This window comes from Lipotes vexillifer, unplaced genomic scaffold, assembly GCF_000442215.2.
Source record: "Lipotes vexillifer unplaced genomic scaffold, Lipotes_vexillifer_v1.1 scaffold914, whole genome shotgun sequence".
Taxonomy (NCBI): Eukaryota; Metazoa; Chordata; class Mammalia; order Artiodactyla; family Lipotidae; genus Lipotes; species Lipotes vexillifer.
Genome location: NW_006780388.1, coordinates 1,474,363 through 1,502,073, shown reverse-complemented (window position 1 = coordinate 1,502,073; position 27,711 = coordinate 1,474,363). Strand labels below are relative to the sequence as shown.

The window sequence follows — 27,711 nt, the reverse complement described above, 5'->3', positions numbered from 1 at the left end:
AAGAGTGTTGAGAGTGAGAGTGAAAAATTAAAGGTTTTGAAACTGATCTGACCCAGGTTCAAAATCCAGCTCTTTCACTTTAGTCACTATGCAAGTCACTTTAAACCTATGATAGCAGGTGTGCATTGGGGCTACCAGGAAACCCAGACTTTACTTGGAAATCTCAGTAAATCCCCAGTTTATCAAAAACTCCAGAAGTGCCACTAGAATGGCCAACTGTACAGGGAATGCCCGAGCAGCTTCAGGACCACAGCTTTCTCCAGATGCCAGAACAGGGTGGCACAAGTTCAAAATCCTTCAGGCTAACTTCCATATCACAGGGAGTAGCCAGGTTAATTGCTAGTGTCCTGTGACCTGCACTCAGTCCTTCTCTTTGTCTCTACCCAGAAGCCGAGCCGAGGACGAGCATCAGGACTGTGAGGAGGCTGGTGAAAGCGAGGATTCGCCTGTGATGGTGTCAGCGATGACATGGGCACAGTCTCACCCAGCACCCCAGGAGTCCTGGCTGTTCCCAAACTGACCGGTAAGGCAGTCCCTCACAGGAGAGGCAGACAAGAGGTGGCAAGAGGAAAGGAAGTTGGGTAGGAGGCCTGAGGGGCCCAGCTCTGGCTTTGGCTGTGACCACCCATCAGCCACCTTAGGCTGAGGAACCACAGCAGATGTGTGAAAAGGGAATGGTGTGCAGGCTTCGCGCTACTTCTCTGGGTTGTGAGAATATTTATTTGATCCTGTCTGTGGCAAGTGGTTAGCAGTCCTTGGAAAAAAGGCATGCTGTCAATTGAAAAATTGTATCAATGAGTTAAAACGTTTCAGTGAGGAAGGGATGTACAGACACTATATGGAGAGCCCCAGTATTAAACGTACAGGGGAAAACTGGCTTTTCAATGGATATCTGAAGGGCTGAAGCAAAGCAGGAGTATAAGTTACATGTCAGAGGAAATGGATAGACTTGGGGGTGTTGCCTTTTGTACAACCTACTTCAAATTTATTCTCAAGTGGTTGGTGCAGTGATCAGGCTGATTTGTCAGTGGGACCTAGACACTAAGGTAACAGAGGTGGTAACTGTAGGAAGCAGCGACCACACAGGGAGTAGGGGGAAAGGTTGGGTTTATCAGAACTCAGAAGCAGGTTGGGTTTATCAGAACTCGGAACTTAGAAGAGTGGCCCTGCGGAGCTGGAACTCAGATCTTGGGGCTTGGGGGCTGGGTGTGCTGCCTGACTTGTGCTGTATTTCTGAGGGGTCCAGTAAGGCTGGTTCTGGAAGGAAGATACAGTGTGTTTTGTTCACTGCTTTGTATTTGGCTTCTGTGTAATACCTGGTACTTTATAGGCAATCAAATGTTTCCTGAATGAATGAATAACTGGATGTATTCTCCAGTTCTTACTGTCTGCTCCAGACCCTCCCGAGAGGCTGACAGGCAAGGGCTGGGCGCTCTAGTACTCTGTGTTCTTTCTCCTACCCAGCAGACTACAGGATAAAGCAGTTTGGACGGTGGAGGCAATCTAAGAATGCAAGGAGTTCAACAGTTGCATCCCAGTTTCCCTGGTTACCGCAGACCCAGGAGTGGGAGGAACCTGCCTGTGAGGCCTGTGTACCTGTGCTTCCTTAGCGATTCCATTGACTTTCACTGGCTTTCCTCACTTATCAAAGCCAGCTTCTTTGAGCTGGTGTACAAAGCCCTTCAGTAGTTGATCCACCCCGGGCTGTCCCCCTCTTCCCCACCATGATCTCCAGTGAAGTCAGGCTGTCCCCCAACAGGTCATATTCAAGCCCATCTCTTTGCCTTTGCCTGAGCTTTCCTAAGGTATCATTTTTTCCCACTCTCTGTAGAGCAGAGGTAAGTATGTGACTCTGGGAACTGACCTGCATAGCTTTTCCACTGGGCCATGTTCAAGGACCGTGTATGCAGAGAACTGTGGGATGGGCCAAGCGGGACTCAAGCTGAGGAAACACTGAAGTATATTTTTCTGTCCTGCCTTTGCTTCTCCTTTTCTAAATTAAAAAAAAATTTTTTTTGGCTTTGAGGTAGAGTATACATTCTCCTTTGCTCATCTGTAATTCCTCAAGAAGGCTTAAAGCAGAGACCACGACACTTGCTTTTCAACAAAGCTTAGGCAAGGTACTGACAACTTGCATGCACAGGCCAAGAACCATGGACAACTTACCCATCCTTCACATTTTATCATAGAGATTTCACAAAAGCTTAAACATCTATGCCTTGTTGTGGATCAGTAAGCTTTAATTTTGGCTCTTCATGCTCCTCACACCCAGCCTTCTTTTCACCTGTAGTCAGAGCTGCCTGCAGCCCCTGTGTTTTCCTTACTCCCCAACCCAACTGTATTCCTTCTCTCCCTATTTCCTGCCCCTTATTCCTTCTCTGCATGTCCTACTGTCCCGAAGCAGGTTCTACCCTTGGATCCTCTTGAGGACCGTGCAGTCTTCTGCATGAGAATAAAGTTTCTAATGGAGAAAATTTCAACCAAAGGCCAAAGAAGTAGAGGGAGAAACACCTTTATTGTCAAAAGAAGTGGTAATGGTTATAAGCTTGTAGCAAGTGTTAACTATAAGAGACAATAAACCAGGAACCGGGGTGGAGGTGATGGTAAAATGAGGAATCTTACAAAGATTAACCTAGATGTTACCCTTGCTCTGAGATTACGTCACCAAGGGAAACAGATTTAATATTGCCCAGTGGCTTAACCTCTCCTTCCTTTCCTTTGTTCTTTCTTTGGTGGTGGCTGGATTACAGAGTAGTGATCTGCTCAGAAGTTAGCAGTAGTACCTAACACTAGGTGTCAGAGGTCAGTTGTTGGTTTAGAATACATCCAGGCTGTTAACTTCTAGATGTTCTTCCCATGAGGGTGGAGAATTTCTTCTCTGACATGGCCCAGAAACAGTGCTCAGGCCACTAGCCCCCCCATTCTCTGTTGGGAACAGTCATACCCAGGTTTCCTGGCAGGACTTATGGATCCTGTAGCCTTGTCCCCTTCAAACAGAATTGAAATCGACAATGAGGCAGGACCCAGGAGTCCCAAGCAGAGCCAGAAAGAGTTCAGCATTCTTACCCTGATTCCTATTCCTGGACATGGTTCTTAAGATCCGGTTGTCAATAAACCTATAGCTAAGCTGGGGATTGCCCAGTAGAATTCTCGACAAGCAGAAGGAAGCGCCGAGAAACACATGTTGACGTAAGGAATTGATCCGTCGGGTTTCTTCCACATTCATAGCACATGCCTTCCTTCCTGGGATATGGGAACCTCTTCTGTGTGTACCCCCAGATGGTGGATGAGGGAAGGGTTCTTAGTGAAGATTTTCTCACACTGAGAGCACTGGTAAGGCTTCTCCCTTGTGGGTTTTCTGGTGGGCACTCAAGTGGGAGCCATTGTTGAAGCTTTTCCCACACTGCCCACACTTGTGTGGGCTCTCCCCAGTGTGGACTCGCCGGTGAGCACTGAACTGGGAGCTGTTGTTGAATCTCTTTGCACAGACAGTGCACTGATAAGGCTTCTCCCCTGTGTGGGTCCTCTGGTGGACAATGAGGCTGGAGCTCTGGTTGAAGCTTTTCCCACATTCCCCACACTGGTAGGGTCTCTCCCCTGTGTGAGTTCTTAGGTGGGCAGTGAGGTTGGAGCGCTCGCTGAAGCCTTTCCCACACTCACTGCACTTGTGAGGCTTCTCTCCCGTGTGGATTCTCTGGTGTCGAACAAGATAAGAACTTCGGCTAAAGCTTTTCCCACATTCGTGACATTTAGAAGCTTTTTCCACTTTGGGGACTGGCTGGTGGTGAAAGGGAGAACTCTGAGAGCAGTTTCTCCCACACAGGAAATGTGTACAGGCCTTTTCCCCAGTACAAAGTCTCTGGTGACTCATCCTCTTCTGGGATGGGGGTTTCTCATCACTCTCTCCTGGAGAACATCTTCGTTGCCTTCTTGACACTGGAGCACCCGCCCAGCCTCTTTTTAGCTCAGAATGCCAGAATACTTCACTGGACTTTCTCTGAAAAGGCTTGCTCATTTCTGCTTCCTCTGTATCATCCCATTTCCAATTCTCTTTTGTAATTCCACTCTTGATCTCAATACCTGCAAGAACAGAAATACATCAGACTGTCGGGACTTCCCTGGTGGTGCAGTGGTTAGGAATCCGCCTGCCAATGCAGGGGACACGGGTTCAAGCCCTGGTCCAGTAAGATCCCACATGCCACGGAACAACTAAGCCTTTGTGCCACAACTACTGAGCCTGCACTCTAGAGCCCACGAGCCACAACTACTGAGCCTGCACTCTAGAGCCCACGAGCCACAACTACTGAGCCTGTGTGCCACAACTGCTGAAGCCTGCGCACCTAGAGCCTGTGCTCTGCAACAAGAGAAGTACCGCAATGAGAAGCCCGTGCACCACAATGAAGAGTTGCCCCCGCTCACCACAACTAGAGAAAGCCTGTGTGCAGCAACAAAGACCCAACACAGCCATAAATAAATAAATTAATTAATTAAAAATTTTAAAAAAAAGAAATACATCAGACTGTGGAGCAGGAAAACAATGGAATGAGGAAAGAATTACAACTAAACTACCATTAAGAAGAAAAACTAATTGGAATTCTCATGTGATTCAGGCTTCTGCTAATTAAAAACCTGAGTTTTATTTTCCAATTGTAATATTTTTAAGCTCCAAATTCTATGATCACAGGTAAATATACCCAAAACTCCATCCACCCACTTTGCTCCTATTGCACCTCTTTTTGGATGTTCTGACACGACAAAATGAGTCGAGGAGTCAAGCTCTTTGTCATCTGTCTCAGTTCTTGAATGGCCTGGCTTCTGGGAAGAGTAACAAAAGGCCACCCCGGGTTTAACCATCTCAAACAGGAAGAAGGCAAGTTGCTGGGCATCTGGGAAGCCCAGGCTTAGATTTGAAAGGAGGGTCAGTGCTGGAGAAGGAGAGAGAGTCTGGGCTGGAGACCTGACTGGCCATCTATGGAAGCAAAGTAAGTGCAAATCCATGGGGAAGAATGACACGGACCCTGTGAAAGAGGCCAGCAAAGCAAAATCGGGGCTCTGAAGTGCAAAGGACATAATCCTTAACCATGAAAACCAAGACTCTCTGGCCTAGGTCAGGTCTACATCAAGATGATGACAAGGCCAGGAGCAGAATGGCTCTCTGGTGATGCCAGGCTAACGGCCCTAAGTGGACTTTCCCATGCTTTGACCAAGAGTCAAAGCCAAGAGTCTTACCACGTCTGTTTGGGAACAGGTCTGGCAGGCCAACCCTCCTGGCCAGGATCCCTGAAATCCTCTTCCTGCCAGTCTTCACCATCCACGGTGGTACCTTCTCCAGCCTCTGTGGGCCCCCCATTCTGCTGACTCAGCTCTCTATCCTCAACTTCCCTCTTGGCCAGGATCAGTACTGCTTGCCATAGTAGGTGCAGAGGCCCAGGGGCTGGAAAGGGTATCAGTTTCCTTGTAAAAGATACAAGGCTCAGGCACATAGCCTCTCCTCAAGTTGCGGGAACTTGACTGCAGGCTTTTGAACTTGGCGTGATTCTGCTCTGGGGTCTGCAGAAAGCTTTGCTCCTGGAGTTGTTCCACCAAGGCCCTGGAGATCTGGCTGTTCTGCTGATGGGTCTGGAGTTTTTCATAAAACTGAGAATGGCCAGGAGTGTCTTGGTCTCTTCATAGCCCCAGTGCACACTTGCTGCCAGGAGACAACTCAGTGACCAGAGCAGGGTGGGCCAATACCGCAGTGCAGGATTTTAGCAGCCCAGGAAGCCACATCCTAGTCTCTCAAATTATGCCATGCTGGCTACTGTTGTTCCTGGGGAGATCTCACTGTGCGCTTGTTCCTAAAGCAACAACTTCCAGTGAAATCCTCTCCAGCTGAGGAGGGGTTGTAGAGTCTTTACCAAAGCTTCTGCTTTTATTTCTCTTTATCCTGAGTCCCACTAATTTCCCCTGAGAGATGATTCACGATAAGCCTTGTGCTTGTCTGTCTCCAGGGTGGTGGGAATCTCTGAGGGTGAGTGGCCATATAAGAGGACCTGGTGAACAGGTAAGACTTGGATGGAAGCAAAGATTCACAAGAGAGGATAGGATACTTCTGCTAAGTCCCACCTCTGATGTCTGAGTCCCTCCTGATCTGGCTCCTGTACATCTGTTTGTATCTCTTGTCATCCCTGTGTATGCAAGAAACAATTACTGCAGGTAGTGTCCCAAGGTGAGAATAAGTAGTAAAGGTCTGGGAAGAGCAGTTCAGGAAGGCTGGTTACTCAAGAACACTCAGCACAGGCCCCTCAGGGGCTGCCCATCTGGGCCGGTGGCTGAGGGCTCATTTGTCTAGAGCCGTCCTAGCAAATGCATTCTGATCACACCTGGTCACGATGCTCTGAAGGGCACGCAGCCTCTTCTCATCACCCTCTAGTCCACTCTGCTCCGAGCCACTGTCTTCTTGTGCCTGGATTACTGCAGTGGCCGCCTACCTGGTCTTGACTCTCCTCTGGACCTCCTACAGTCTCTCTCAATCCAGCTGTCAGAGTGGGCCCCTCCTCTTCATTCAACTCAACTAACCTGTGTGAGTGCCAGCAGGCCAGTTTCTGAGAAATGCAACTGTCATATGACATGGACCCTGCCTTCAAGAAGACCACAGTCCTCCAAAGGTCTCCGTAACAAAACGGAGACACAAACACGTGTTTAAATAGAGTTAAATGTCAAATAAATTGAAATTCTCAACGTGATCCTTTTAAAACTATTACTCCTCTGCTCAGAATCCTGCAAGGCTACCCCATTTCACACAGAAAAAGCCAGAGTCCTTACAAAGTCCTCTATGTAGGGCCTGAGGCCCTAGGTTAGTGCTTCTCAAAGTATCTGTGAAGAACCAGGTTTTTTTGTTTTTCAAAATACATTGAATATGCAGTTAGATGGTGCAGCAGTGTGAAATTGCTATAAAAGTTTCTAAACGCTTGCTCTCAATTTCACTCAGTAGTGCTGCCCCACGTGATCTGGTTCTGACCTCGTTTATTACTCTCATCCCCTCTCAGTCTGCACCAGGCACACTGGCCTCCTTGCCCAGGCTCCTCCAGCTCAGAGCCTTTGCACTGGTGATCCCCTCCGACTGTTACAGTCTCCCCAGAGAGCCACACAGTTCACCCCTTCTCCTTCACATCTCTAATGTCATTTTCTCGGTGAGAACTACCCTGCAACCCAAATTAAAAGTGCAGCCCACCCTCTGTTCCCACATGCTCCATCACTCTTATCCTGCCCCATTGCCCTGCAGCTACAATGGAACCTGATTCCCAGACTAAGATGACAGCTCTCTGAATCCACCCAGCGGCTCCAGCTAGGACATCACCCACCTTCCACAGAGAACACAGTGCTCCTTCCCCAGGCTAACATTAGCTTCGTTCTTTTATGTTCCATTAACAAAATCTAGATATAACACCTACTCACACAATTTACTTCTTAGGTCACAGAAACAGCCCAGGCTTTGGCTTTACAATTTCACAACTCAAAAGAAAATCCCCTGGGTTACCAAGACAAAATAATGGTTTAGGTACTGCTTTTCCCTGTGTGTAACCTGCAGGTGGCCGAGTGAATGGCTTTATGTTGGGTGTCCACTAGAGCCTTCATCCCAGCATTTCCCCAGCAGTGAGGGAACAGGAACAGCCCTCAACTTACAGCTGGAAGACAAGGCACAAAGTGGTGGCATGGTTTGCTTACAGGTGACAGTACCAGGACATGTGTGCCGAGAGGCCCTCACCCAAGTGGCTCTGGAGCTGGCTGTAGGTGTGGGGGCTCCAGTTTCCTGGACTGGCTGCTTCCTGTCAAATTTGTAGCTGTCTCAGGGCTTCCCTGGTGGCGCAGTGGTTGAGAGTCTGCCTGCCGATGCTGGGGACACGGGTTCGTGCCCCGGTCCGGGAAGATCCCACATGCCATGGAGCAGCTGGGCCCGTGAGCCATGGCCGCTGAGCCTGCGCGTCCAGAGCCTGTGCTCTGCAATGGGAGAGGCCATAACAGTGCAAGGCCCGCGTACCGCAAAAAAAAAAAAAAAAATTTGTAGCTGTCTGAGCCCCCCACTGTGTCCTCGAGCCTCACCTCTTTGTGCTTCCATGGCCCTTGGCTTGGCCCTTTGGCCTCAACAGCCCTGTCTGCCGAGCTCCTGGGAGAACTGGAGGAGCCCTGTGAGGCCAGCAGAGCTTCCTTCTCCTCCTGAAGGGCACAGGGTGCCTGGCTGCAGCCTCCCCTCCTTCGACAGTCACTGGCCCAGAGGCTTCTGAACTGGTTCATGCTGCTCCAGAGTCTGGTGGAAACCTCGTTCACACAAGAACTCAGCGACTTCCCCATGTAGCTGGCTGCTCTGCTGGTGCTCCTGCCGTTTCTCATAAAACCGAGGCTGCTGAGAACAGACAGGAGAGTCCTGGTGTCCTCGGCCGCCCAGGGTGGGCCAGGCTCTGTCCCATTTGCTGAGTCTGGCTCTTGTGCTTCACCCTTGATTTCTTCTTCCCTGTTTGCTGGTGTCTCATGGGCTTTCACTCTAGTCTCCCTTGTGGAAGTCTTAGGCCTTTTCCTTGCCCTGCAGCCCTGCATATCTGGGGTCCCTGCGTGTTCTCTGATCCAGCCCAGGATATCCTTCCAACCGTGAATGAGCAACCCTGCATGTGGAGATGCAGGGAGGAGACATCAAGGCTGCAGAGCATCTGTCTCTGAATCTGATGGTCGGGGAGGCTGCTCTGAGGAGGAGCAGCCCAGATGGGGCAAAACTGATTTGAAAAAAGGCAAGAGATCGGTCCAGAGACTCTGAAAAAGGGCTCTGGTTGCCTCCTCAAGGGCCTGGGCATAGAAGTAGACTATCATGGTTGGATTCTCTTGTCTTTCAGTCTCCTCTGCTCCCCAGGACCTATCACAGCTGTGTGTGTGAGCACAAGTTCACTCATCTCTCCCCTGTTCCCAGCACAGCCTGTGCCTCCCTAGCTGCTATCTTCCCTCCCCCCCATCCTCTGCCTCCCACACGCTCTGTCCCCACTGCCCCTGTCATAAGCCCGTGCTTTCCCTTCCTTCTATCACTCTGTCCCTCTCTGTGTCTTCCTTTCTCTGTGTCTCTTGTCACCTCTCAGTATGTTCCTGTTCCTTCTTTCCCCCCACCCAACAGGCTCCCCACTGCCTCTCTGTCTCCTTTCCTCTTGGGTTCTCTTGGTCTCTCCGTCTCCAGACAACTGAACACATTCACTCTGGACCTAGAGGGAATGTGGATCCTTACCCAGCCAGTCGTTTCTGTCACTCTTCTGTGTAACATCCCTGTAGAGGGCCCTCTGTTCAGGGCCCAGGTGTATCTGCCCTTCCTGACAGAGGGATATGGCTCTGTCCTCACACGTCGCGTGTCCCTGTAACAACACAGGGGTCTGCTGCTACCGATAAAATAGCACCGCTCTAGCTTGGGGTGGGGCAGAGACAGGACCACGGGTATCAGATCAGGGGCAAAGCAAGGCAGGGAGAGGTCAGGCCTCCAAGAGAAGGATCGGGATGGGTAAAGAGCCATATGATGATGTCAGTGGACAGAACAAGGAAACAACCCAAGAGAAACTCACTGGACCATGTAAAAATCTTTCCAGCATTTCTAGAAAAGAAGGGACTTTAGGCTGAGAGTGAGCGCAAGATGAAAGGGGAACTTCAAGAGACAAATCCACCATAGCTCACCTGGGCCCCAGCTATGTGGAGCACAGCACCTGTCTCCTGGTCTCCAAGACCCCTCCTCTGAGGAAGGTTCCTGGGAGCCTGCAGAGTAAGCCAGGCTAGGGGAGAAAACAGCCACTGTTAGAGGGCAGTCTCCACATAACAGCCACAGAGCAGAGGTTGTGAGTGGGGTCCCCAGGCCAGTAGCCTCAGCAGTACCTGGGAGCTCATCAGAGATGCATATTCCTGGGCCCCACTGGGATATAATGAATCAGCAACTCTGGGGGTGAGGCCTGGGAATCTGTTTAACACGCCCTCAGGTGAGTCTGATGCATAGTCAAGTTTCAGGACCACTGCCACAGCCAATGGCCTATGTGTTAAGAAGTTCCTTTCACCAGATCTCTCCTGACATAATAGCTTTAAAAAAAGGTTTTTTCATTCTAAAGAAATATGTGCATAGTATATTTTTAAAAAATTTTAATAGAATACTTGGGAGCAAGGGGAGGGAATGTCTCATTGCCCAACCACTCAGAGATGACTATAATGCTTTTTTTTTTTTAATTTATTTATCTAGTTTTTGGCTGTGCTGGGTCTTCGTTGCTATGCACAGGCTTTTCTCTACTTACGGCGAGTGGGGGCTACTCTTTGTTGTGGTATGTGGGCTTCTCATTGCAGTGGCTTCTCTTGTTGTAGAGGACAGGCTCTAGGAGCATAGGCTTCAGTAGTTGTGGCACATGGGCTCAGTAGTTGTGGCACACAGGCTTAGTTGCTCCACGGCATGTGGGATCTTCCTGGACCAGGGCTCAAACCCATGTCCCTTGCATTGGCAGGCAGATTCTTAACCACTGTGCCACCAGGGAAATCCCTTATAGTGCTCTTAAAAATACCACAGGAATTCGATTCTTTTTTTTCAGACCAAGATAATACATTCTTTTCCAGATCCCCATCTTCAAGAATAGTACAAAGAAAATGGTACATTTTGATAACTTATTAGTGGAACTTGACCCCTGGGGAGGTTTCACCACTTGGGAGCAGCCCACAGGTACGGTGAGCTGAGGTTGCAGAACATGGAACACAGTGAGTCCTGCCCCCTTTACTCAGACCCCAGAGCCTCAGAAATCACACACCAAAGAGCACAGATGTTCCCAAGGATTAAAAGTAAATAAATTCTGGGGCTTCCGTGGTGGTGCAGTGGTTGCAAGTCCGCCTGCCGATGCAGGGGATGAGGGTTCGTGCCCCGGTCCGGGAAGATCCCACATGCCACGGAGCAGCTGGGCCCATGAACTATGGCCGCTGAGGCTGCGCATCTGGAGCCTGTGCTCCGCAACGGGAGAGGCCACAACAGTGAGAGGCCCGCATACCGCAAAAAAAAAAAAAAAAGTAAATAAATTCTAAATGGCAAAGTTTTCTAACATATTGATAGTGTATTTACTTCACTTAAAAAATACAAAAAGCAGGGACTTCCCTGGTGGCGCAGTGGTTGAGAATCTGCCTGCTAATGCAGGGGACACGGGTTCGAGCCCAGGCCTGGGTGTATCCCACATGCCGTGGAGTAACTAGGCCCATGAGCCACAACTACTGAGCCTGCGTGTCTGGAGCCTGTGCTCTGCAACATGAGAGGCCCCCACACCGCGATGAAGAGTGGCCCCCGCTTGCCACAACAAGAGAAAGCCCTTGCACAGAAACGAAGACCCAACACAGCAAAAATAAATAAATTAATTAATAAACTCCTACCCCCCCAAAAAATACAAAAGCAGATAAACTCTTAAGACTGTTTCTCATTTCATCAACAGAAGCTTGCCTTTTTAAACAGCATGAAGACACAGTGCTTTTCTTTAGGATCTGAGTTAAATAAAGATAAGGTGGCTTTAAAATAATTACTTACAAACCTGTAAGGGCAGCTTTGAATTACACAGAAAAGGCAGCAGTGGCCTTTAGATAATCTAGAAATGTATGCAGCCAAAGTGCTTCACAGAAAGAGACTTAGAAAGATAGAGCCTTGGTCTATCTGTGCAATGGAATATTACTCAGCCCCCAAAACAAACCAAGTAGTGATACTTCGTAGGCTGGAAACGTGATAAATGAGAGAGGCTAGAAACAAAAGGTCATATATTGTAGGATTCTATTTCTATGAAATGTTCAGAACAGGCAAATACAAAGAGAGAGAATGAGGACCAACTGCTTAATGGGCATGGCGTTTATTTTGGGGAGGATGCAACTTTTGGAATGAGACAGAGGTGGTGATAGTACAACATTGTGACTGTACTAGATGCAACTGAATGGTTCACTTGAGTGGCTAATTTTACATTAGGTGATGAATTTGAGATCAATTAAATTTAATTAAATTTTTAATTAACCTTTTTCTAAAAAATTAGGACAAATTTTTTAAAAAGCACTGGTAGAAAGGAAAAACGAATAGGAGAAATGTATTTTGGAAGAGATTAAGCTGGATGGAAGGGGATTGTATTCAAGTTCATGAAGAACCGCTCTGTAGAAGGTGAGGTAATTATGCTCACCTTTAGTAACACCTGATTCAGAAGCAATAGAATTAACTTGTAATAAGAGAGAATTAAGCTAACACATAAAGGATCTCCACCCACATTTTAAGTGCTAGTACTATCAACTATAATTTGAAAACTTGATTTTTGGATGTATCTCAAAGGCATTTAATCTGGAACCCAGGGGCCAACTTGCAGGAGCTCAGACCTGCATTTCCGAGAGATGATTGTCCCTCACACCTTGGGGGAGGGCAGAGGCTTCTGCTTACCTTCTGACTGTCCCCACGGTCTCTGGGGTGAGCTCTGTGACCCCTTCACAGTCCATTCTTCTGGATGAACCCCCTGTTTCAGGTGGGATCTCAGTGATTCTCTGGCTGCTCCCAAGGAGGCCGTCTCCTCGATGGGCATTTTCAAGTCCTTCCCAGATTCCGGGACCTGAGAACAGACCCCATCATCTGTCACTACAAATTCCTGTCTAAAGTGACAGAGGAGAGATACTGAGAGGTAGCTGGGGTATCACCTCCCTTACTGCTTCTCACCTCCACTTCCTGCTCTCCCCTTCACCCCCCTGATGGGTTTCAAATAGCCGTTTTAACCCTTACATTCCTGTACTGTTTTCATTCACATTAAGAGTGTGATCCTGAAATGGTGGTGGACAATAAGGGAGAGATGGTCCACACAGAAATGGCAAGGGGAACGGGGACCAGGATGACTGTCAGCACAGAGGGATTCCCGCTCTGCTTAGGTCCCCTCTCCAAACTCTTAACTTCGTACATGTGCTCCACTGCCCTTCTCCATCCATCCTGGTTATTATTAATAGTCTCCAAACCATGGATATTAAATTAACTTCCCCCATTTCTAATGCATCACCGCCATACTGCTCCCCCCTCCAAATTATGTCAAAACCTTTCAATCCTATGAAATTTCACCGACACCCGCTTCACCATTCTTGCTCCTACAGCTGGTGTGCACATCCACCTCCTCGCTGGGAAACGCAAGCACATCCTGATCCAGCCATGCAGACTCGGGCGCCAGCAGGCTGCTTCCTGCTCTGGCCACAGTCACGTTCAGGCTGGCACTCCTCTGACCCACACTCCTCCGTTACTTGTTGCCTCTCCCAGATTTCTGACCTGGATTTCAGCTGCCTTCTTCCCACAGAATCTCCCACAACTGAAGCCCTCATGTTTCTTTTCCTTCTCCTGTGCCTTTCACACCCCCCTTCTCCCAAAATATACAAGACATTACACTGAGTGGATCTCAGACCGAGTCCTTACCTCTACAAGTAGGTATTTTGTGAAACTCATCACTGTCCCAAACTGACCACTTAATTCAGGCAGCAAGGACTGGCTCTAATATGACTTTGTTTAGTATACGACACATGACACACTCCTTCAAGGAACCTTCTAGCAAGAGAGATTAGATTTAAATTCAACAACATCTCTAATTTTCCTGACCTGCTGAGTGAAGGATTGTTGTCCTTTTCCTCGCCTTGTTTTGGAGAGTGTTATCTCACTTTAATTAGTGACTCCAAGGTTTCAGTGAATATATGAATGTCTAAGTTATTTCAGCAAATGAGAAATTCTTCCCATAGACCAAGGGCATAGGACCAAAGCAGGATAGCTAATACTTTCTGGGCAGCAGACAGCTTCTGGCATTTCTCAGCTAAGCGCCTCTCCAGTAACTGGATTCTTGAGCTCCTCACACCAACTTCTTCATGACTAAAACCACAAGGTTCTGACTGCCTTTTCTCACCTGCTGCCCAGGTGCTCTCTGTACATCCTCAACCAGAGCCACAGCTTCATCACCATTTTCTGGACACTGCTCCCTCACCCAGCTCTGGATCTTTTCTGGCAAGATGGTCAGAAACTGCTCCAAAACCAGCAGCTCCAGGATTTGCTCTTTTGAGTGTGTCTTAGGCCTCAGCCACTGACAACAGAGTTCCCAGAGTTTGCTAAAAGCTTCATGTGGACCAGCTACCTCCTGGTAGCAGAACTGCCGGAAGCGCTGGCGGGAAGCTTCATAGTCAGGGCCGTTGTTGTGCAGGGCTGATTTCTGTCCCTGTGTGGAGTCCTTGCTTGGGGACAGGTGTGCCTGGGAACTCCTTATTGTAGCCATGGTTTGCTTCAACGAACTGGCTTACTGGTTGCCACTTCCATCCTACAGATCAGATTCCATCTCTTTTCTTATCACTGGGAAGCGGGTCTCCTGGATACCAGTGAAAAGTGTGTCTTTCTGGAATCAGAGACATGAGCATTTCATAGACATGCAGACTCAGACGCACACTTGAAAAAGGCTCATTGAGGCTGAAAAGAATCGAAAAAGACAGCATGAAACCATCCCATATTCCTCCACTCTAGTTCTTATGTTTTGTTTTTTTTTATGCAGTACGCGGGCCTCTCACTGTTGTGGCCTCTCCCGTTGTGGAGCACAGGCTCCGGACGCACAGGCTCAGCGGCCATGGCTCATGGGCCCAGCCGCTCCGCAGCATGTGGGATCTTCCCGGACTGGGGCACGAACCCGCATCCCCTGCATCGGCAGGCGGACTCTCAACCACTGCGCCACTAGGGAAGCCCCTTATGGTTTATTTCTATCCTTTTCCTTTACTCCCTCTTCAATCCAAGCCAAGGAGCCAAAGTACTAAAAATATCAAAAAACATAGTTTTCGGGCTTCTCTTCCCGATGCAGGGGACATGGGTTCGTGCCCTGGTCCGGGAAGATCCCACATGCCGCGGAGCGGCTGGGCCCGTAAGCCATGGCCGCTGAGTCTGCGCATCCAGAGCCTGTGCTCTGCAACGGGAGAGGCCACAGCAGTGAGAGGCCTGTGTACTGCAAAAAAATTAAAAATAAAAAAATTTTAAAAACCCCCAAAAAACACATAGTTTTCTCCCTAACCAAATTTCTGTAAATTCCCCAAACTGTTCCTCAGTGTAGTCCAGCTGTTCCTTCTTGTGTTCCCTACGTGCCTGGGTCTTGTCTCTGCCCTCCCTACCCTCAGAAGCCTGGACCCAGCCTCCCAATTGCCACCTTTTCTTAAGGAGGGAAAAGTATTAATCTCTTCATCACTATCACACCCTCCTCCCTCCCACCACCACCACACACACAGTGAGGATAAGAAATGATTGCTCTGGTTTGCTTTTATTTTCCAGCATTCCTTCCCACTTCTGACAGCAGCATCTTCTCCTTTTATGAAAAGGCCCCTCTCTATTTCATTGTCTCTGGTGGGGCTGTTCATTACAGTACCCTTCCCCCAACCCCAGGAATGGGCAACTCACATAGGCTGGGACTGTCAAAATTCTCTGGGATTTTACATACAGTTGGGGTGAAAAAAGTTGCGAATTTCCTGGAAATTGCTAAATTTGGTGGATGTAAGACTGGAGCTTTCTGCAGTTAATGTCCCACTCTCCATTCCATTCCTTCTCCTCCAGAGGCCTGAGTCTCTTTTACAGGAGTAAAGAAATTACTTTTAAAAACATGGATTCAGGTTGCCTTTCTTACAAAGTACTTAAACTGTCTTCACTTGTATTCTCTTTACATCTCAGTGAGGCAGGAGGGGCTAGAGATAGAGAAAGCAAAGGCATTACTGTGAACAGTCCTTTTTAACGAAAAAGGAGCATCACAGAGCATAGTTTCCCAGCAGCAAGGTCAGGACTAGAACCTGTATCCTTGCCTTACACATTTTCATAAATCCCACACCTTCTCTGGATGAAGAATAATTTAATGAGTGCTATCCTAGTTACATGCAGAAGGCAGAGCCTGCACTCCTCTTGACCCCTAATATCCCATTCATCGTTAATTTTAAAATACTCCTCTCTCAAATATGTGTTTCTCTCTGGCGACAACCCAAACACTCAGCAGAAAGCAGGATGAGGCTGGGTAGTCAGGCTGATTCACTTTTTTTTTTTTTTTTGCGTTACGCGGACCTCTCACTGTTGTGTCCTCTCCCGTTGCGGAGCACAGGCTCCGGACGCGCAGGCTCAGTGGCCATGGCTCACGGGCCCAGCCGCTCCGCGGCATGTGGGATCTTCCCGGACCGGGGCACGAACCCGTGTCCCCTGCATCGGCAGGCGGACTCTCAACCACTGCGCCACCAGGGAAGGCCAGGCTGATTCCCTTTTCATTCGGCAAGGATGCCCTGAGTACTCCCGTGCACTCGGTGCTAGGGTTAGGTCCTGTGGCTGAAGTGGACTAGGAAACAAGTCCGCGGGCTCCCGCTCCCGTCTCCCGGGGGTGAGACGGGCAGGGCCACAGGCCGGAGAGAGTCCGCGCTGGGGCACAGGGATCGGGACAGCCCTGGCCGGCTCGGGTGGGCCGGGGCGAGGGGCCGCGGCACAGGAGGGTGACCGCCGAGCGTGCGAGGGGCGCCCTGATCTGGCCCAACTGCCTCTGAGACGACTGCCAGCAGTAACCCCCCGACGCGGAGCACTCACCGGACGCACTCACTCGCGACTCCCCAAACTCGCTCGGCCACTGGGCCGGAAGTCAGCACCGCGAACCCCCGCGCGATCCGCCCACTGCGCTTGCTCACGAGTCTTGCCAGCGGACTACAACTCCCGGAGTGCACTGCAACGGCGGGGCGCCGTTCTCGCCAGCATCGACAGACCCAGCAGCCGATAGATGAGAGAGAACGCCCCCGAGGAGCCAATCCCTCTGCGGAGGAGGCGCGCTCTCCCGTGGCACAGTTTCGCGGCAGCCAGTGGGAGTGTCCGCGACGAGCGGCTTCTGCCCGGCCCCCAGCCTTGGCTCCTGGGTTCTGGGTCCCCGGTCCCCAGAGAGGTGAGTCGGCTGCAGGTGGGCGTGTGGAGCGAGGCTGTCGGCGGTGCCGCCGTCGCAGGCGCCACCCCCGGCTCGCGCCCGGCCACGTAGTTGAGCCGCGCGCCAGAGTGCTGCAGCTTCGCCAAGCCCCGGGCCAGCTGGGGCGCGGAGTCGGAGCCGGGCGCCCTCGGAGGCCGGAGCGGCTGGGCCTCGGAGCCTCGGGGGTGAGCAGCCGCCGCGCCTCCGTGTACCTTGCTCGCTAGCAGGAGGTTTCCGCTAACTCACAACCCCCAGCGTGCGCCGTGGCCTGCCTGGGCTCGCCCTGTAGCGCCCGGCAAGATGCTGGAAGTCGGCCTGTGGAGGATGCGGGGGAGCTGGTGCAGGCTACCTGGATGACAGCCTGAACTTTTCCCAGGGATTCCTGCCAGCCCATTAGGTCGCGTTGCGCATTTTCCTCTGAGACCTCTTGTGCTTGCCGCTGAAATAAAAGCGGTTTTTCCCCCAGTTTCCTTTTAGGACATTATGACTTTTCTCCTTTGCAAGACAGTTCAAGAAACTGGCAGAAAAACAAACTCTTCCCACTCTCAGGGACTGTTGTCTTCAGGAGTTTGGGGTCAAGTTCAGCGAATGAGGAGGCTCTGTTTGCATTCTTTCCTCTCCAGTATCCTCAGAGGAGCTTCGTTTCTAGCATCTTTCTAGCATTCAGGGCCATGATCCCGAAGGCTTGAGCTGTTTACAAGGAGAGAGAAGCTGTCTCCTGAGCCCCAAAATGGCGGCTAAGATGGAGATAACTTTGAGCTCGCAGTCCCACATTCAGGCTTCCTCCAAGCAAGAGAGACATATAATAGCAAAACTAGAAGAAAAACGGGAGCCCGCTCTGCAAAAAGACTGGCCCGATCCTGAGCTCTCCCGCCAGAGTTTTAGACGGTTTTCTTATCAAGAGGTGTCTGGACCCCAAGAGGCGCTCTCCCGTCTCCGGCAGCTCTGCCGTCAGTGGCTGCAGCCTGAGGTGCACACCAAGGAGCAGATTTTGGAGCTGCTGGTGCTGGAGCAGTTTCTGAACATCCTGCCTCCGGAGATCCAGGCTCGGGCCAGGCATCAATGTCCAATGAGCAGCAAGGAGATTGTGACCCTGGTGGAAGATTTTTACAGAGCAGCCAAGGGACCAAAGCAGTGGGTAAGGAGGGTACTTTCTGTGGTCTCCAGGATTTCTTTTTCATCTTGCTTTTTCATCTGGTTAGTGTTTGGTTCCTGGACCCCTCCCTAGATAGAGTCCAGAATTTCAAACGTTGCTTCTGGCCTCTATTTGGAACCCTCCTCCCTCCACCCTCCTAGGGAGATGTAACAGGTTTTCAGAAAACCCAGCCACAGGCATCCAGTGAGAAAGTAGAGGATCAAGTAAGGCTCTTGAAACTTTGCTGACAGATCTCCCCTGACCCTTTCTTTTTGAAGTTTTTCTACAGTCAGTATTCATAGCAAGCAGGGTCATTCTACTGGATAGGAATTTAATTTGGGGGGAACTTCATTAGACCTTGTCCAAAGTGTCTTGCATACTGCCTTTGGATTAGGAAACTCCAGCTCAATTGGCTAGTATTCCTTCCAAATCCCACCCCCAAGTCAGACCACAGTAGGAGCCTAGGGAGGAAGCAAACAATCATGTGCTTTGGTGAATGGAAGCAGTTAGGGAACAGGGGTAGGGCAATCCTCTTACTACTGAGATCTCCTTACCAGGAGAGCCTTGGGCAAAACAATTTATAGGTAAGGGTGGTTTTTAATGGCCCCCACCCTACTGCTTCCCGATCCTACAGCGCCTGTTTCCAGCAGAAGCAGGGAGGCAAGTGAGCATAGGGTAGGAACCTGCTGCGTGGATGTCATGGCTGACCCTGATATATTTGTGCCTGCTCTCTGATGACTTTGACTCCAGGCCTTGAGAAAGCCCCAAGCTTTAAGGACAGGAAGTATCGGCTGATTTGAAGCAGCCTCCCTTTGGTCATTCTGCACGTCCTTCCCTTTTCTTCCTTTGAGAGTTTCAGCATTCTCTCTCAAGGTTGATCCCCAGGCCATTATCAGAAATTTCCAGGGAAAAACAGTCATTACAGAGCAGTGAGAGGTCAAGCTGCCCTCAGACAGTCCTTGAATTGTGCTCTAATGCATGGGGCTTGTTCCTAGGTGGCTGTTTGTATGGAGGGCCAGAAGGTGCTCTTGGAGAAAACTGGATCCCAGCTTGGAGAACAGGAACTGCCAGACTTTCAACTGCAAACTCCTAGCACATATCCCAGGGAGAGCTCTCTGGAGGAGACGTCCCAGGCAGGATCTCAGGATCAGCGGAGCCCCCGTCATTGGGAAAAATCCCTGCTCCTCCAGGACCCAACCCCCAAATTGGCTGAGACAGGTAAATACTCAGTGCCTCTTCTCTCCCTCTCATCATCCCTTTATCTCCATCAAAGCATTCCATGGTTTTAAAAAGCCATAGACCAGGTATTGGGCTTTTTTTCAATATTGTATGTGATAGTAGATCTTTATTCTCCAACAAATTTCACTAATTAGAATGGTAGTGTTACTAAAGTGTGCTTTTATCATTTTCTGTTCATGACTATTTGAGAATCCAGTGCACAGGATTATTCTAGTGCCTACTTTTCTGTCCCTTTCAGAGCTACTTATAGTGAAGACAAATCCAAATATAACCACTGATGAACTTCTATTCAAGCTGTGGCTGAGTTTCGTCACTTAAAATGGTCCCATGTTTAGAAGGGACCTAAACAAGATTCTGCTAATTAGAGAAAAAAAACCCTCTCCGTTTTATGTTCTGCCTCTTTCTCCTCCTGTGACATTGTCCGTGTCCATTTCCTTATCTGTCTCTGGTACAATGCCAGTATAATTGCAGGCCCTGCTCCACACAGTCCTGTGGTCTCTCTGACTGAATGAAAGTGACACTTTGGCCAGTCTTAGTGATGTGAATACAGGATATGGTCAACAGGTTAGAGAAGAAGGTTACAAGAAAGCTAGATTCTTTAAGATTTGCTACATTCAGCGAAACACTTTGATTTCATTATTCTCAAAACTCATGAATGGAGAAGACCTAGGGCATCCAGCAGGAAAGCACTGTGGCCCTGGCTGAGGTCCCGCCCCATAACCTACGGCCTTCATGGTCCTAAAGAAAGTGGACCACACGTACTCCCTTCTTCTGCCTCAGCAGAGGCAGCTGGGTGTGCATGCTGTCTCCATTTCCTTTTATTTGATTCCAGAGAGGGTGGAGTCTCATGCTCAAGGTTCATCCATGTTGTAGCATGTGTCAGTACTTCATTCCTTTTTAATGGCTGAATAATATTGCACTCTGTGGACATTTCGTCTGTTTATCAGTTGATGGACACTTGGGTTGTTTCCACTTGTGGGATATTATGAATAGTGCTGCTGTTAACAGTTGTGTACAAGTTTTTGTGTGGATGTCTGTTTTCATTTCTCTTGGGTGTACACCCAGGAGTGGAAATGCTGGGTCCTATGGTAACTCACTGTTTAATCTTTTGAGGTTGGACTTTTCCAAAGTGGCTGCGCCCTTTTACATCCAGCAGTCTATGAGGATTCCAATTTCTCTACATCCCTGTTGACACTTGTTATGTTTTGTCCTTTTTATTGCATCCATCCTATTAGGCATGAAGTGGTATCTCATGGAGCTTTTGAGTTATTTCCCTAATGACTGATGATGTTGAACATCTTTTCATGTGCCTGTTGGCCAATTGTGTATCTTCTTTGTAGAAATGTCTATTCAGATCCTTTGCTCATTTTTTTAAAATTTATTTATTTATTTATTTTTGGCTGTGTTGGGTCTTCATTGCTGTGCATGGGCTTTCTCTAGTTGCAGTGAGCGGGGGTACTCTTCGTTGTAGTGTCCGGGCTTCTCATTGCTGTGGCTTCTCTTGTTGCAGAGCACGGGCTCTAGGCATGCAGGCTTTAGTAGTTGTGGCTCGCGGGCTTAGTTGCTCTGCAGCATGTGGGATCTTCCTGGACCAGGGCTCAAATCTGTGTCGCCTGCATTGGCAGGTGGATTCTTAACCACTCTGCCACCAGGGAAGTCCCCTTTGCTCATTTTTAACTGGATTGGTCTTTTTATTGTTGTAAGAGTTCTTTGTATAATCTGCATACTAGACCCTTATGTATAATTTGCAAATATTTTCTCGCATTATGTGGGTTATCTTTTCACTTCCTTGATAGTATCCTTTGAAGCACAAATGTTTTGGATGTTGAGGAGGTCCAATTTATCTTTTTGTTTGCTTGTGCTTTTGGTAACGTATCGAAAATACTATTGCCTAATCCACCATCACAAAGGTTTACACCTTCGTTCTGTTCAAAGAGAGATAGGTTTAGCCCTTACATTTAGGTCTTTGATCTATTTTGAGTTAATTTTTGTATGTGTTGTGAGTCGGGGTCCAACTTCATTCTTTTGTATGTAGAAATCCAGTTGTTCAGCACCACTTGTTGAAAAGACTATTCTTTACTCCATTGAATTATCATGACAACCTTGTTGAAGGACAGTTGACCATAATTGCATGGGCTGCTTTTTAAATCTGAATTTAAATTAAAGTTAAATAAAATTAAAAATTCAGTTTCTCAGTCACACAAGCCACATTTCAAGTACTCAGTAGCCACATGTGGCTAGTGGCTGCCATACTGAATAGATCTTCCACATGGCAGGAATCCTGTTGGATAATAGCACTGTTGTGGAGTTTCTGTAATGAGGGTGCATGTCTGGCCCATATCCCAATTTCCAATCACATATGCTGTCTATCAACTTCATAATGGAAGAAAATACCACACTCACTGGATTTACCATTATTTGAAGAGAGTGGTGGTCAGTGTCCATGTAAGTGAGGGTATATTTGCAATGTTGAAATTTCTGATGGGTTTGCTTTTCCCTATTTCTCCTTTCTTAAACCTTTCCCCAAAGGTAGGAAGGAGGGAGGGGTTGGAGAACTTGTTTCCTAACTTTAGTATACATCAGAATCACCCCAGCTTCCCCCTGTTAACTGCAGACTTCCAGGTTCCATCCCCCAGAGATTCTAACTCAGCAGCCTTGGGGGAGCAGGGGCAGCCTGCTTGGTGGACAGCTGCCCCAGATAAGTCTAATCCAAGTTGCCAAGTGGAGAACAGCACTTTGAGAAACTTTGCCGTGTATCTCATAGCTCTTTTGCTTGGGTTCTTTCTTCGAAGCCCAGAAGTGAAACATATTCTTTATAATTATAGAGGCCTCCAGAATGAAAAGTGACAACAAGGAAAATCCACAGCAGGAGGGGGCTAAAGGAGCAAAGCCAGGCACGTTGTCAGTGGGCAGGCCCAAAGGGAATGGTCTGCAGAGCCCTGAACCCAGAGGGGCGACTGTGAGTGAGCCCCGGTTGTCACGGAGGCAGGTCAGCCCCCCGCATGCTCAAAAGCCATTTGCTCACTACCAGAGACATTGCAGGGAACTGGAATACATCAGCGGCACCCTGAAGAGCCACCCACTGAGAGAGCTGAAGAAAAGCAAGGGAAGCAAAAGAAACCTGAGCAGCCGTTTGCAACGTCTTGGTCACCAGCCGACCCGCTCGGCGAAGAAACCATACAAATGTGATGACTGTGGGAAAAGCTTCACGTGGAATTCAGAGCTGAAAAGACACAAGCGAGTCCACACAGGGGAGAGGCCCTACACGTGTGGAGAGTGTGGGAACTGCTTCGGGCGGCAGTCCACCCTGAAGCTGCACCAGAGGATCCACACCGGAGAGAAGCCCTACCAGTGCGGCCAGTGTGGGAAAAGCTTTCGCCAGAGCTCAAACCTTCACCAGCATCACAGACTCCACCATGGGGACTGAAAGCAGGGCTGGGTCCTCTCTGTTCGGAAGAAGGTACTTGCATTTCTCCTTCCCCTCGCTTGCATGTAAATCACAAAGACCATCTGCGTGACTTACAAGGGAGAAAACGAGATCCCTGAGGAGTGATGGTGCCCATCGGGCTGGTGAGGCACCGGTCGGGAAGAGGCTGACGGGGGACTTGATCGTGCATGGGGTCATGTACGATGATGGGGGAAGAGATGGCAGGTCTATGCAATGGGTCAGAGAGCACCGGGGTGTCTGTTGGTGAACGGGGAGTCACTACTGAGGGAGAATCAGGATGATCCTGCAGATGTGCCCCACACCTTGATGTTAAATGTCCTGCTGCTTTATTTATCCTCTAAATCTGTTCAAGGATAAATCCTATATATAGTTATACATTTGCTGTCATACCGGACAATCTTTATCATTGCACACACTCCTTTAATAAAGATGAGTGATCTGCAAGAATTTCAAGGCAGAAGTTCATTGGAATGTAAATCCCCTAATATTCTTCCTGTCATTCCTGGCTGTTCATAACAAAGGAAGCATGAAGTGGGAGTATGGACACGTTTGTGTGAGGAGGGGGTCTCCAAGTATTAGTGCTTTTACCAAATAAATACACATACACACACACTAAAGGTTCTTTTTTATCAAAGCACCTTTGATTTGGTAAAAGAAAAATCACAGCTGCTGCAACCCCCCATCCATAGTGATAAGGAAAAGCTACAAGAAGCAAGACTGCTAAGACAGCAAAGGGAATCCTTCCTACTTTCCTTTCTCACTTAGGCCAGTAGCTTTAAGAATAACAAAATGCTTGGGGTGATGAAAATATACTAAAACTGAATTATTTCAGAACAAGTACCCAAAATCATTGAAACATTCATTAATTTTATGATATGTAAGTTATACCTCAAAGAAGTTTCTAAAAATGACAAAATGTATTTATGTAAAATGTTAAAGTTCTAGAACTAGGCCTGAGAGATCATCTAATCCCACCCCTCATTCTCTCAAAATGGAAATTATAACCCAATCAGTATATAATTCTTAGTCACACTGGGCAAGCCAGTGGATCTCCCAGTTTAGAGAAGACTTTTGGTAGGAGGATGCAGTATGTCAAGCAGGAAACAGGTGCAGGTAGCGTTCTTCCTAAAGCACCAGTATCCTCAGGTCACTGCTGGCCACCTCAGGGCTGTGGTTGTGCTATTGTGTGTCCCCCCTACCCCAAGGATCTCAGGTTCCTCTGACCACAGAGGGACAGGTGCTCACATGGGCAGCCCTGTCCCCCAGGTCTTTGCACACACTGTTTCCTTTGCCCTTAGGACCCGCCGCCCCCACTCCCTCTCACATCTCACAAGGGTTGCCAGCTCTGCAAAGCCTCCTCTGACAAGTTCTAGGCAGAGGTAGACTTCACCAGTGGCGCTCAACCTGGTAGCAGTTTCGCCCCCTAGAGGATATTTGGGAACGTCTGAAAACACCGTTGGTTGTTATGACTTGGGGGAAGGGAGCGTAGCTCCTGGTCTCTGGTAGATACAGACCAAGGATGTAGCTAAACATCCTGCAGTGCACAGGACGGCCCCCAAACAGTTATCTGTTCCAAATATCAGTAGTACCAAGGTTGGGGAACCGTGCTATATACGTTAAAATCTCTTTAAGGATAGAACTTTGATTTTCCATCACTTGAGCTTTAGAACTTAGCCCACACCCAGCCAGGAGAAATAGGTGTTCAGTAATTGAAGAGTTGAGGGCCCCTGCTTCACCTTGGGGCCCATTCCTGCCTGAATCAGAGATTCCGGTGGCAGTCTTTAAATGCAGTAGACAAAACCTCTCATCTTTTGGGCAGAGAGAGACTTAATGAGAGCCCAGTGGCCTGCTTCCTGGTATTTGGTGGCCCTTCAGAATCTAATCCAAGGTCCCTTTCCCAACAATTATGTTAGATGTTAGAAGAGTTTATCTTTATTGTTAGGCCTGCCTGTTATCTCACTCCTGTCCCCTGCCTCTCACCGGTCAGAGCCTCCTGATTCCTTATTCTGTTACCACCTTTTTTTCTCCAGGCCAGTTTCACTGTTGTTTCTTAGTAACTTCCCTAATTATATTTACGTCTGTATTCGTTTCCTCTTGGTGCTATAACAGATGACCACAAACTTAGTGGCTTAAAACAACACAAATGTCTTCTCTTACAGTTCCTGAGGTCAGAAGTCCGAAATCAGCTTCACTGAATAGAAGTCAAGGTGTCAGGTGGGCTGGTTCCTTTGGAGGCTCTGAGGGGTGAATCTGTTCCCTCACCTTTTTCAGCTTCTAGTGGCTGCTGGCATTCCTTGGCCTGTGGCCCCTCCCTCCATCTTCAAAGTGCACCCCTCCCTCCATCTTCAAAATGCATCCGTCCAATCTCTGTCATCACATCACCTTCTCTTCTGACTCTGATCCTCCAGCCTTCCTCTTAGGAGGACCTTTATGATTATATTGGGCCCACCCAGATAATCTGAGATATCTCCCCATCTCTAGATCCTTAACACACCTGCAAAATCCCTTTTGCCATATAAGGGAACATTCACAGGTTCCAGGGATTAGGATGTGGACCTCTTTGGCGGGGACTGTGATTCAGCCGACCACATCCATCTAGTGAATCAATTCAGTTAGTCAAAGACGATCTCTCCTAAAAGCAAAGGAACATAGATTTCCACTTTCCTTAGATTTGGGACAGGAAATCTCTCTTAAAATAAGAGCTTTGTTTACTTGGTATGTTTTGAAGAACCCGTGTACGTGTGTTTTCTGTCTTCTGATTATGAAATTAATAATTGCTGAATCTTAATGTCTTTGGGTACCTGTTCAACTGTGGACCTTGAATAAATGTGACAAAATCACCACTCTGAATATCACGCACTCCCAAAAGGTTTTCAAGCCTGTGATGCTGCTGCCTCCCCCAGCCCAGTTTTCCTTTGACAGGTAAGGCTCAGCTCCAGGTGAGGAGTGCCCATGAGGGTCTGAAGTCCTGGTAGAAGGCCCCTGGGCACTCAGCCACATTTGCTGGTCTGTACTCACTTCTTCAAATGTGGGAGTCCCCATGTGTGGTTCCACCAGAGGGTCTCAACACAAAACATTGACCTGCTGACTTACAATCGGCTACCCCATATGAGAAAATAACCTCTCTCCTTTTGTGTGCAGCCTTACCCATGGAGCAGTCTGTTAAGTGTCACCATGTTTTCTGAGTTTGCCCTGTACTCACCCATGTGGGCGTGGGATGATTCCTACCTTGGTTATTTGGTCCCCGGCTTACCCCAGGAGACAGGGAGAGGGGAAGATTCCATGCATATGTGAGGGATCTGGACCTTGCAGATTTCTCTGAAAAGCATTTTCCATCTACAGCAGATAAGGACTTGTAAAACCCGTCCCATAATACCGTTAGCGCTCCCAACAAAATTAACAACTCCCAAATACCATCTGATAGATAGAGTTGAAATTTCCCCCAGATATTTCTAAAACCAAAATGCTATTTTTTACAACTTTATTGAGATATAGTTCACATATAAAATGTATCCATTTAAAGTGTACAGTTTAATAATTAAAGTAAATTCACAGTGTTATACCACCATCACCATAATCTAATTTTAGAACATTTTCAACAGCCTAAAAAGAAATCTTTGGGACTTCTCTGGCAGTCCAGTGGTTAGGACTCCAGGCTTCCACTGCAGGAGGCACGGGTTCGATCCCTGGTCAGGGAACTAAGATCCCACAAGCTGTACAGTGTAGTCCAAAAAAAAAGAAAAGAAAGAAACCCTGTCTCATTAGCAGTCACTCCTCACTCCCCATCCCTGGGCCCCCTTGAGCCCCCTTCCTCCTTTCACTCAGCACAATGTCTTCAAGGTTCATCCATGTGGTAGCACATGTCAGTACTTTATGCTTTTAGTGGTCGAATAATATTTCACTCTGTGAACAGATCATGTTTTGTCTATCCATTCATCAGTTGATGGACATTTGGGTTGTTTCCACTGATTGGCTATTATGAATAATGCTGCTATGAACATTCATGTACAAGTTTTTCTGTGAACATATGTTTTCATTTTTCTTGGTTGTATACCTAGGAGTGGAATTGCTGTGTCCTATGGTAACTCTATGTTTAAGAATTTGAGGAACCGCCAGACTGTTTTCCACAGGGTCTGCACCATTTTCCATTCCCACCAGCAGTGTATGAAGGTTCTAATTTCTCCACATCCGTGTCAACACTTGCTATTATCTGTCTTTCTGATCGTAGCCATGCTAGTGGATATGAAGTGGTGTCTCATTGTGATTTTGATTTGCACTTTCCTGTTGGCTAATGATATTGGCATCTTTCCATGTGTTTACTGGCCATTTGTGTATCTTCTTTGGAGAAACAGCTATTCAAAACCTCTACCCTTTTAAAACTGGGGGTTTTGTCTTTTTATTGTTGAGTTGAAGAGTTCTTTATATATTCTGGATTCAAATCCTTATCAGATAAATGACTTGCAAATATTTTCTCCCATTCTGCTGTAATGTAATACTTTTGCACAATTGCAGTAACTCTCTTTAAAGCACTGTCACCTGCCAAAATACAAAACTGACTAATATGGTAACAGTCCTGAATTGCCAGTGAAACAGGCGTGTGAGGCAAAATGTCACTCCTGCCTCTAGAAATTCGTCTGGACCAGATAAGGGCAGAGCCAACTAGGGTAGCCCCAGGAACCTACCTTGGTCTACCTACCTGACCTGACTTAGTCAAGTCTGAGGCAGCTCCATAAACAAACCAGAGTGGACTTGGTACCAGGCTAAGACCAAGGATGGCTTTGCTCACAGCTCTGTTGTCCCCCAGCCCCCTAACCTGGATGTGTCACTTAAATTCTTCAAGCCTGTCTCCTCCACTGGAAATGGGAAGACCCACTCTGTTTACCTCACATGGTTGGTGAAGTGAACACACGTGTGTGAAAGTATTTTCTGTAAAGTGTTACATA

General features: G+C 48.2%; 3 protein-coding genes across 3 annotated transcripts in view; 2 read left to right on the top strand and 1 right to left on the bottom strand.

Moving 5' to 3' along the window:
* LOC103070362 (olfactory receptor 15) overlaps positions 1-520 on the top strand; it is an 18,784-nt gene extending 18,264 nt beyond the window's left edge. The window contains 1 exon segment of the mRNA XM_082930978.1: positions 388-520. Within this exon segment, the coding sequence (XP_082787104.1) occupies positions 388-520 (133 nt within the window).
* Positions 521-3,222: 2,702 nt separating this feature from the next.
* ZSCAN32 (zinc finger and SCAN domain containing 32) lies at positions 3,223-14,270 on the bottom strand. The gene is given in 11 exon segments (XM_007453656.1): positions 3,223-3,343; positions 3,345-4,080; positions 5,230-5,264; positions 5,266-5,376; positions 5,378-5,645; positions 5,648-5,703; positions 7,087-7,096; positions 9,266-9,368; positions 9,682-9,776; positions 12,425-12,590; positions 13,908-14,270. Coding segments are annotated over 11 exon segments (2,064 nt in total).
* Positions 14,271-17,245: 2,975 nt separating this feature from the next.
* ZNF174 (zinc finger protein 174) lies at positions 17,246-23,212 on the top strand. The gene is made up of 3 exons (XM_007453492.1): positions 17,246-18,084; positions 19,077-19,299; positions 22,146-23,212. The coding sequence occupies exons 1-3, from the start codon at positions 17,677-17,679 to the stop codon at positions 22,745-22,747; spliced, it is 1,233 nt and encodes a 410-aa protein (XP_007453554.1). The 5' UTR covers positions 17,246-17,676; the 3' UTR covers positions 22,748-23,212.
* The last annotated feature ends 4,499 nt before the right edge of the window (positions 23,213-27,711 follow it).